Here is an 11,016-nt window from a genome sequence, read left to right on the forward strand (position 1 = left end):
AAAAACCCACCCAGAAACATCTGTGCCAAAATTAGACTCATTAATGCATTAACTACCTCGGAGAAGGACGGGTTTTATTGGATTTTTTTATAATAAATAATAAAAAAAAAAAATTAAAGAATAAATCCAGCGATCTCTCAGGAGAAATCCGAGTTAATGAGCGGCCGCGCTCGGGCTCGGTTTTGGGGGAAAAAGCGAATTAATGTGAATTTCGAGCAAATAAATCATCATCGGGGGCTCAGCCGCGCTTGGAGCCGCTCCAGCCCCGCTCAAACATCTTTTGTTTTCATTAAGGGGCCTCTGACAACAGAAACCTGGAAAAAGCGAAAAAAAAGAGAAATAAAAATGTTTAATTCGCCGTTTTAAATAAATATATTTATTTGGGGTGGTTGCGTTCAGGTTTTAAATAAATATATTTATTTGGGATGGTTGCATTCAGGTTTTAAATAAATATATTTATATGGGATTGTTCCGTTCAGATTTTAAATAAATATATTTATATGGGATTGTTCCATTCAGATTTTATATAAATATATTTATATGGGGTGCTTCCATTCAGATTTTAAATAAATATATTTATTTGGGATGGTTTCATTCAGATTTTATATAAATATATTTATTTGGGATGATTCCATTCAGATTTTAAATAAATATATTTATTTGGGATGGTTTCATTCAGGTTTTATATAAATATATTTATTTGGGATGGTTCCATTCAGATTTTATATAAATATATTTATATGGGATGGTTCCATTCAGATTTTAAATAAATATATTTATTTGGGATGGTTTCATTCAGATTTTATATAAATATATTTATTTGGGGTGGTTGCGTTCAGATTTTAAATAAATATATTTATTTAGGATTGTTTCACTCACAATTTTCTATAAATTTATTTATTCGGAGCTGTTTCACTCACGATTTTAAATAAATATTTTTCCCTTTTTTTATTCACCATTAAAACAACCAAACCCACCCCAAAATAAAAAAAAAAAAAACCAAAAAAAAACACACGGGGCCGATCGATGATGAGAAATTTATTCGGGACTTGTGGCCGTGGGAATTTTGGAATTTTTTTTTTTTTTTTATATTTACAGATAAATCCGGGACATCCCGAAGGACAAAGGGAGGCGAAATTCACATTTTCCAGCCCCAAAATTCACATTTTCCAGCCCCGAAATTCACATTTTCCAGCCCGAAATTCACATTTTCCAGCCCCGAAATTCCCATTTTCCAGCCCGAAATTCCCATTTTCCAGCCCCGAACGGGGCGGGCGAGCTCGGGGCTGCTCCCAGTTCATCCCAGTCCCAACCCCGACCCCTCCCAGTTCCCCTCCCCCCTCCCCTCCCCCCACCATGAACCTGCCGGGTTTAAAAAAAAAACCCAAAAAAATCAAAATAAGGGCTCAGCACCCCCGGCCATTCTTCTTTTCTTTGTTCGGCTCCTCCTTGACCCAATTTTTCATTTTTTTAGTTGTTTTTTTTATTATTATTATTTTTCCCCTGGTTTTCCAGAGTTCCCAACTCCCCGGAGGAGATTTTGGTTTTATTTGTTGAGTTTTGGGGGATTTTTGGTTTGTTTGTTATTTTTCTCCTCTTTTGGGGATGATGGGGGTGGAAATTTGGGGTTTGGGGAGGAAAAGGGGAGAGGAAGAGGAGGGGAAGAGATGAAAGAAGGGAAAGGGAAAAAGAAAAAACAAAAAAAAAGAGGAAAAACAAAAAGAAAATCAAGGAAAAACAAGAAAAATAATAAAGAAAAATAAAGAAAAAAGAAAAACAATGGAAAGGGAGGAAAAAGAGGAAAAAGGAGGAAAATAGATAAAGGGGAAAAAGAAAGGAAAAGAAAAAATGAAAAAAAAAAAGAGAAAAGAAAGAAATAAATAATAACAAGGAAAATAATAGAAAAAAAGAACAAAAAGAGGAAGAAAAGAAAAGAAAAGAAAAGAAAAGAAAAGAAAAGAAAAGAAAAGAAAAGAAAAGAAAAGAAAAGAAAAGAAAAGAAAAGAAAAGAAAAGAAAAGAAAAGAAAAGAAAAGAAAAGAAAAGAGGAAAATAAAGAAAAACAAAGAAAAACAAATTTTTCAAGTAAGAAGAAAGGAAGAAAAAAAAGAAGGAAAAATTTTAAAAATTAAAATAAATAAATAAAAATAAGAAAAATAAAAAATAAGAAAAAGATAAAAGGGGGGGAATAAACAAAAAACAAAAGGAAAAAATTTAAAAGAGAGGAAAATAAAGGAAAAAAAGGAAAAAAATAAATTTAAAAGCGGGGAAAAAATAAAAAAAAAATAAAATAAAACCCCAGGGGTGGTGCCGGCAGCGCAGCCGGTCCCGCAGCAGCCGCGGCTCATCCATTATCGCCGCTGCTGTCGGGACAATCGCCGCCATCGGCGCGGCCTTTGTGCGGCACAGCGAACATGACAAATGGGCCGAGCCGCGCTGATTAAAGACGAAACCAGGATCCGGCTTCGCCAAATTTATTTAAAAAAAAAAAAAAAAATCCCAAAAACCCCCAAAAAATCCCAAATAAAAAAGCCCGTCCGGGCTCCTTTGAGGGCGCAGAGCTGCGGCCCGAACATAAATAACGGGAGAGCCCCGCGTGCGAATAATAATTATTATTAAAAAGTCATTAAAATTAAAATAATTAAAATTAAAGTTAAAGTTACAGCAGGAGTTTGAGGTCGAGATGTGCGGGGGCGGTTATAGGGCGGGGGTCGGTGCGTGGGGTCGGGGCTGGGGGGGTGGTCCCGGGGGGAGCTGGATTTGGGATCCTCCTTGTAGGGTCTGGATTTGGGATCCTCCTGATGGGATCTGAATTTGGGATCCTCCTTGTAGGGTCTGGATTTGGGATCCTCCTGGCGAGATCTGGATTTGGGATCCTCCTTGTAGGGTCGGGATTTGGGATCCTCCTGGCGAGATCTGAATTTGGGATCCTGCTCCTGGTGGAATGTGGGTTTGGGATCCTCCTTGTAGGGTCTGGATTTGGGATCCTGCTCCTTGCAGGATTTGCTTTTGGGATCCTCCTGGTGGGATTTGGCTTTGGGATCCTCCTCCTTGCAGGATCTGCATTTGGGATCCCGCTCCTGACGGGATTTGCTTTTGGGATCCTCCTTGAGTGATCTGCATTTGGGATCCTCCCTGTAGGATCTGCTTTTGGGATCCTGTTCCTTGTGGGATCTGAACTTGTGATCCTCCTTGCGGGATCTGCATTTGGGATCCTGATCCTTGCAGGATTTGCTTTTGGGATCCTCCCTGTGTGATCTGCATTGGGGATCCCCCCTGTGAGATCTGGATTTGGGATCCTCCTTGTAGAGTCTGAATTTGAGATCCTGATCCTTGCAGGATTTGCTTTTGGGATCCTCCTTGTTGGATCTGGATTTGGGATCCTGATCCCTGCAGGGTCTGGATTTGGGATCCCCCCTGTGCGATCTGGGTTTGGGATCCTCCTTGCAGGGTCTGGATTTGGGATCCTCCCTGTGGGATCTGGGTTTGGGATCCCCCTTGTTGGATCTGGATTTGGGATCCCCCTTGTTGGATCTGGATTTGGGATCCTGATCCTTGCAGGGTCTGGATTTGGGATCCCCCCTGTGGGATCTGGGTTTGGGATCCTCCTTGTTGGATCTGGATTTGGGATGCTGATCCCTGCAGGGTCTGAATTTGGGATCCCGATCCTTGCAGGGTCTGGATTTGGGATCCCCCTTGTTGGATCTGGATTTGGGATCCTGATCCCTGCAGGGTCTGGATTTGGGATCCCCCCTGTGGGATCTGGATTTGGGATCCCCCCTGTGCGATCTGGGCCGCTCCTGGCGGGACCGGCAGCGCTCCGGAGGAGGAGGAGGAGGAGGAGGAGGAGGAGCCGGCCCTGATCTTGGTGTTGGGTAACTTGTGATCCTTTTTCCACTTCATGCGGCGGTTCTGGAACCAGATTTTGATCTGGCGCTCGCTCAGGCACAGCGAGTGCGCGATCTCGATCCTCCTGCGCCGCGTCAGGTACCGGTTGTAGTGAAACTCCTTCTCCAGCTCCAGCACCTGCTGACGGGTGTAGGCGGTGCGGGAGCGCTTGGGCTCCCCCCCAGAGAAGTTGGGGTTCACTGGCAGCGGCAGGAGAGAGAGGGGAAAAAAAATAGGGGGGTGTAAAAGTGTGAAAATGGGGAAAAAAAAGGGGGAAAATACGTGAAAGGATAAAAAAAATAAGGGGGGATATGTAAAAAGGTAAAAAAAAAATAAAGGGATAGGTGAAAAGGTAAAAAAATAAAAAAAATGAGGGGGAAATGTGTGAAAAGGTAAAAAAAATAAGGGGGGATATGTGAAAAGGTAAAAGAAATAAAGGGATAGGTGAAAAGGTAAAAAAAATAAAAAAAATGAGGGGGAAATGTGTGAAAAGGTAAAAAAAATAAGGGGGGATATGTGAAAAGGTAAAAGAAATAAAGGGATAGGTGAAAAGATAAAAAAAATTTAAAAAATGAGGGGGAAATGTGTGAAAAGGTAAAAAAAATAAGGGGGGATATGTGAAAAGGTAAAAGAAATAAAGGGATAGGTGAAAAGATAAAAAAAATAAAAAAATGAGGGGGAAATGTGTGAAAAGGTAAAAAAAATAAAAAAATAAGGGGGAAATATGTGAAAAGATAAAAAAAAGGGGCGAAAATATGTGAAAAGGTAAAAAAAAAGAGGGAAAGTATGTGAAAAGATAAAAAAATAAAGGAAAAATATGGGAAAAGATTAAAAAACGGGGAAATATGAGAAAAGAAAGAAAAGGGGAGAAAAATATGTGAAAAGTTAAAAAAAAGGGGGAGAAAATGTGTGAAAAGGTAAGAAAAAAGGGGGGGAAATATGTGAAAAGATTAAAAAAATAAAGGCAAAATATGTGAAAAGATTAAAAAAAAAGGGGGTAGTATGTGAAAAGAGAAAAAAAAGGGGAAAATATGTGAAAAGAGAAAAAAAAAGGGGGAAAATATGTGAAAAGGTTAAAAAAAAGGGGGTGAAAAGATGTGAAAAGATGAAAAAAAAGGGGGGAGGAATAAGTGAAAAGATAAAAAAGAATGAGGAAAAATATGCGAAAAGATTTTAAAAATTAGGGAAAAATATGTGAAAAGGTTAAAAAAAGGAAGGACATATGAAAAGATAAAAAAATAAAGGAAAAAATACGTGAAAAGATTTTTTTAAAAGAAGGAAAAATACATGAAAAGATAAAAAAGGGGGAAGGTGGAAATGTTGAAAAAAAGGGAGGTGTGTTAAAATGCAAAAGAAAAAGGGGGGAGGTGAAGATGTAAAAAAAAGGGGGGGATTAAAATGCAAAAAAAAGGGGGGAAGGAAGTGAAAAGACAATAAAAAAAGGGGGAAAAGATGCGGAAACACAAAGAAAAAAAAGGGTGGGAAATTATGTGAAAACACCCCAAAAAAATAAAGGAAAAAAGAAGGGAAAACGCACAAACAAAAGGATAAAAGTAAAGGGAAAACAAATTTTAAAAGGAGGGGGAGAAAAAGAAAAAGGAGAAAATTACCGAGCTGTTCCTTTAATGGGTCATTCCCCCCCTCCAAAAATCACAAAAAAAAAAGAAAAAAAAAAAAAAAAAAAAAAAAAAAGCGTCACACATTCTTTGTAAGGGGGGATTCGCTTAAAAAAAAATAAATAAAAATATCCCCAGAACCGAATCTCCACCTCCAGGCCCGGGTGGGAAAATTCACATTTTGTGCCCTCTCATCGCTGCGAGAGCAGCGCGGAATTATCCCCAAAAGTTCCCCCCTGCACGCTTGAACAGGCGAGAGAGGGAGCTGCGGTCTGTTAAATATCTCCTCACCAAAAAAATAAAAAAAAATAAAAAAAAAATATAAAAGAAACGAGTCAAAAAAAAAAGAAAAAAAGAGGGGAAGAAAAAAAAAAAGAAAAAAAAAGAAGGCAGGGGAGGGGAAAATAGTAAAAGTTTACTCAACCCGCCACTTAAATACAAATTACGAAAACATAAAACTTCACTTATGAAGATTCAACAGCTATAAAAAAAAAAAAAAAAAAGAGAAAAAAAAAAGAAAAAAAAAGTAGCCGGCAAGAAATTGGAGGAGGATGGTAACAGAGACTTCAAAGGCACATGGCCAAGCAGAGCAATAAAAATTTATGGAGGATGTAATTATAGCGCTCTGCAAACAGGCGCTCGTAAATCTCCCCGGAATGGTTATTTTACAACTGAGCAATAAGATTTCTACAAGACTTCGAGGTGCTACTTAAACCATAAAGCCGAGCCACTTTTTTTTTTTTTTTTCTCCTTTCTTCTTCTTCTTTTTTTTTTTTTTTTTTTTTTCCCCTCTCTCTCCGTTCCGCACTTACCCGTGCTGACATGGACTTTTTTCATCCAGGGGTAAACCACGGGCTCGGAGCCGGGCTTGGCCGGGTCGCGGCTGCAGGAGGGCGGGCTGGGGGTGCGGGGCCCGGCCGGAGGATGGACGTGACCGCGGGGCGAGCGCGGGGGCTGCGGGCAGGACGGGAAGAGCTGCTCGCCGCAGGCGGAGCGCGCCTCCAACATCGCTTCATGCTGGCAAGTGCTCTCCCGGTGCCTCGGGGCGCCGAAATACTCCGGCGGCGAGTGGTCGGGGAGGTAATCGCCGTGCGAGTATTCTTCGCAGGGTGGGAACTTGGGGTCCACGTAGTTGGAGTTGATCAGGAACGAGCTCATGGCCATTAATTGCGCGGCCCCGCGCACGTGCACGCGCGCCGGGGGTGTGGGGGGGGGAAAAAATATATCTATATATATCTATATATCTATATGTATGTGTGTCTGTCTGTCTGCTTCTCTCTCCCTTTCTCTGCTTAAAATTTATTCCTGTCCCCCCTGCCCACCCCCCCCCCAGCCCCGCCGCCTCCTTTTCCTCGTTTTCCTGTTTGCTGGAACCCTCCTACTCCTGTCAAGTGAACAAAGTTGGCTCCATGTGACAGCGCGGGCCAATGGCGAGGGGCACGGCGAGCCCCGGATAAGGAAACCTTGCCCAGCCCGGCTGCTGCCGGGGCCCCCCGGCATCCCCGGGGATGGGTTCGGGCAGCTCCGGTCACCTCTGGTCACCTCTGGTCACCTCTGGTCACCCCCGGGCAGCTCCGGCCCCCCGCGCTGGCCCCGGGCTCGCAGCGACACCCCCGGCTCGCCCACACCCCTCGGGGGTGTGTCCTGTCCCCGGCCGCGGGGACAGCAAATCCCCCCTTTTCCCAGCTCGGAAAACCCACCAAAAAATTCCGAAAGAATGGTTAAAACGCGAGATGAAAACGATTTTTTGGCGGGGTTGGTTTTGGGGGGGACACCGAGACCCCCCAAAGAGCGGCTGAGGCGCGACCCCCCCATGCCCGAGCGGGGGCTGAGGCGGGAGCGGACCCTGGCAGAGATGGATCGCGTTTCTCGGGGGGATCGATACCAAATTTCATCAAAATTCAGCTAATTCGGGGGTGCCCGAGCCCCTAAATCACAGCGGAGCTCCGAGCTCCGAGCCGGGGGCTGACGAGCAATTCCCAAAATTTAATTAACCCGATTCGCCTCGCCCCTTCCCGCCTCAAAGTCGCCTCAAAAGCCACCGCGAGCCTTTGAAAAGCCACCCCCGCTTCCCCCGCAGAGCCGGCGCTATCCAGAAAACCCGATTTATTTCTTTTTAATCCGAGTCCGCACAAATTCAGAAATCCCGAGCTCCCCCCTCCCCAGATTTCCGCAGCTCCGCTTTTATCTCGGAGCGATGATAAAGTTTTATCGCGAGTTGAGCTGAGGTCAAATCCCAAAGATTTCTCTGCAGCCCTGACGCGGTTTTCTGGTCAAACCCTCCTTTCCACCCTTTCATTTTTTGGTTTTTTGGGGGTTTTTTTTGAGGGGGAATTAATGACTTCTGGGTTTGTAGTGTTTGTGTCAACTACATATTCCCCTAGATACGAATTTGTGACCCAACTTCCTTTACACAAATTCGGATCTACAGGGTACATATAGAAGACAGATTCGTCCTCTCGCTTCTCAGATCTTCTCCTAAAATTCTCTTCTGGGGCAAAAATTTGGTTTTTTTCAGAAATCGGGGCTTGAAATATTCACTGGTGCAGGGGAAAGATTTAATTAAAGCAGCGCGGCAGAGCTCATAGGAGAGGAAAATCAGGATTTTTCCACCCTCCTCTCCGCACCTTGGGCGTTAATTCGGGGTGAAAAAAATTCAATTCCTGAATTCAAGGTGGAGGTGCGGGCGCGCAACCCAAAATTCCGCCTTTTAAAAGCGAAATGCCCACCCCGCCCTGGATGCTCGTCATGGTTTTCATGATGGGCAGAGCGAAAATTTCATCAATTTTTCCTTCCTGGAGGTCACCCAAGGTTTGGGTTTAGCCGCGCGTGTGCGGGTAAATGATAAAAAAATAAATAAAAGGAAAAAAAAAAAAGAGAGGAAAAAAAAAAAAAAAAAAAAAGAAAGAAACAGATGAAAAGAAATACAGAATGTTAAGGCAGATGGGACGACAGGTTTTTTTTTAATGACAGGCAATTCTTTTTACAACCCGAGAAAAAGATCAAAGGCGTTTCATTTCCGAAAAAAAGGGATATAAAGCAATAAAATATTCATACTGTCTAGGTAATGAACCTTCATTCGGAACTAATGAGGGTAGCATCATGTTGAGATTTCGTTTAAAATTACAGTTGCCCAAGAGATTAAAAGTAGAGCAGCCCCCCCTCTTTTCTTTTCTTTTTTTTTCTTTTTTTCTTTTTTTTTTTTTTTTTCTGTATTTCAAAAGGCAGAACAATTTCAGGTCAAGTACCTCGCGAATTAATTGCATTTAAATGTCGCAGCAGAGAGGGCATCGGGGAAAAGCCGCATTAAAATTCTTGACAACACATCCAGCCCGTTCCGCCAAATCCCGAGTTTTCCCTTAAAAATAAAAAATAACAGTTCTGGCCGGGAATGAAATCCCCGAATTTTCCCCATTCTCGAGGGATTTTTCAGGTGATTTGGGGTGAAAATCGCTTTTCCTGCTAAAAACTCCCGGTTAAACCCACAACGACCTTTAAGGAACGAACCGAACGCATCGAAGAAAACCCCAAAATATTTTTTTCTTTTTTTTTTTTGGCGCATTTTAGAACCTCCAAATTTGCAGCAGAAGCAGCGAAATCTCTTTTTTTTTTTTTTTTTTTTCTTTTTTCCCACCTCCCGCCGCAGCACCTCAGACCCCAGCCAGGCTCAGAATTCACCTTTTCCTCTAAAAAAAAAAAATGAGGAGCCAAATCGAATCCGCTCCGACACCATAAAATAACCCGACCAATCCCATTCCGGCTCCTGGGATTTTTTATTTTTTTATTTTTCCATCCCTTCTCTCCCTCTCTCTTTTCGATTTTATTCCTTTTTCCCGACTCCCCCTTTCCTCACCGATTTATTTTATTCCATTTCCTCACCGCATTAGGAATAACCAGGCCTTATTCTCTATTTTAACCCCCTCCCATAATCCTTAAAAAAAAAAAAAAAAATCGGATTTTTCTTTTTCCTGCTTCGCGGTGACACCGCAGGGCCGGGCTCTGCCAACCAGCACCCCTAGCGTCTACCAGAATTTTTATTTTTTTCTTTTCCCACCTCCAAGAAATCTCCCCTTGATCCCAAATTTCCAACAACGCCCCCTCAGCACCTTCAGAATTTCTCACGGCGGAATTTTGGTTTTTTTGGGTTTTTTTTTTTTTATTATTTCAAAGCCACTTTAAGCAGCGTGGGGTGACCCCGGCCTGTTCTTTATTTCCAGGGAATCCCAAACCTTTCCCAAAATCTCCCTGCCAGCTCGGGGGGGTCCCCAAAAATAAAAAAGGGGGGTCGTGGATCCCCCACTCCCCCCCAGGTGCGGCCCCGACGGTTCCTACCTTGGCAAAACGCGGCTCCTTTTCCTCAGGGGGGGTTTGAGGCTCTCCCTTCAAACTTGGGGAGTTTTTGGAGGCGGAATCCTACAAAACCCCTTTTTAAAAACCCCCAAAAAAACCCCAAAAATAAATAAAAAAAACCCCAAACCCCAACCCGCACCTCGCTCTCCGTGCGCGCCGCTTTTCCAGCGCGGTTAATTCTGAATAAAACCTCCATCCTCTCCTCTCTCTCTCTCCCCTTCTTCTTCTCCTATTTTAATTTTTTTTTTTTTTTTTCCCAGTTTTGGGGGTTTTTTTATTATTGTTTTGGTGGCGTCTGGCGGTTCCCCCTCCCCCCCCGAGGCCGGCATTGTCCTTGGAGGAGCGGAACTGCTCCTGGCAGCGCCGGGAGGCCCTTCTGAGCATTTTGGGGTGGGAAACCCGCAAGTTTTGGTATTAATCTCATACTTTGTCAGTCTTTGTTAAACAGCGAGGCGTGTCCGCAGCCCAGAGCCGCTCTGACCCTCGCTTCACCCCCAATTTTTACTTTTTTTGGTTTTTTTTTTTTCTGCTTTTCCACCGCCCCGAGGTGTTTTCCCCACTCCAATCTGGCGGAGGTGAAGATGGAGATTTATTCTTTTAATTCAGTTTTTTTTTTTTTTTCCCCCTCTCTCTCTATTCGCCTCCTTCCTCAGCATTTCAGAATCTCAATTCGGAAGTTTTTTGGGTTTTTTTTCCCCTTTTTAAGAATTTCTCTCGCTGAGGTTTGAGAGTTTTATTCTGTTTTATTATATAAATAAAAAAGCGGCGCCTCTGAGGTGGATGCAGCGGGGATGGAGAGGTGGGAACGAACCCACACCTGCTTTGCAAGGAGGGAAAAATTCAGATTTTAACCCCGACTTGCGCTTTGTGCGGCCTTTAAATCCACGATAACCTCAAAAAAAAAAAAAAAAAAAAAAAAAAAAAAAGGGAATATTTTGGGGATCGGATCTGCTGGGCAGGGTCGGGATCCGCATCCCTGCGGGAATTCTCCTTTTCACCCCCAGCTCCGACACGTGAAGGGGCGACTGGGGGAGTAAATCGCGATTAAAAAGCGGATTCAAGTGATTGTCCGGCTGAAAAAAAAAAAACCCAAATAATAGAAAAAAAAAAAAAATCAAAAATCAAAATAAATAAATTCAGAGATGCGTCCGCAGCTCCTGACC

General features: G+C 43.0%; 1 protein-coding gene across 1 annotated transcript; it reads right to left on the reverse strand.

Annotated features, from left to right (window-relative positions):
• Positions 1–2,239: 2,239 nt before the first annotated feature.
• On the reverse strand, positions 2,240–6,716 carry HOXB4 (homeobox B4). The gene is made up of 2 exons (XM_056512276.1): positions 6,316–6,716; positions 2,240–4,087 (listed from the first exon to the last, which is right to left on the reverse strand). Exons 1-2 carry the CDS (start codon positions 6,665–6,667, stop codon positions 2,697–2,699), a joined length of 1,743 nt encoding a protein of 580 aa, XP_056368251.1. The 5' UTR covers positions 6,668–6,716; the 3' UTR covers positions 2,240–2,696.
• Between the last annotated feature and the right edge of the window lie 4,300 nt (positions 6,717–11,016).

Source organism: Oenanthe melanoleuca, chromosome 27, assembly GCF_029582105.1.
Source record: "Oenanthe melanoleuca isolate GR-GAL-2019-014 chromosome 27, OMel1.0, whole genome shotgun sequence".
Classification (NCBI taxonomy): domain Eukaryota; kingdom Metazoa; phylum Chordata; class Aves; order Passeriformes; family Muscicapidae; genus Oenanthe; species Oenanthe melanoleuca.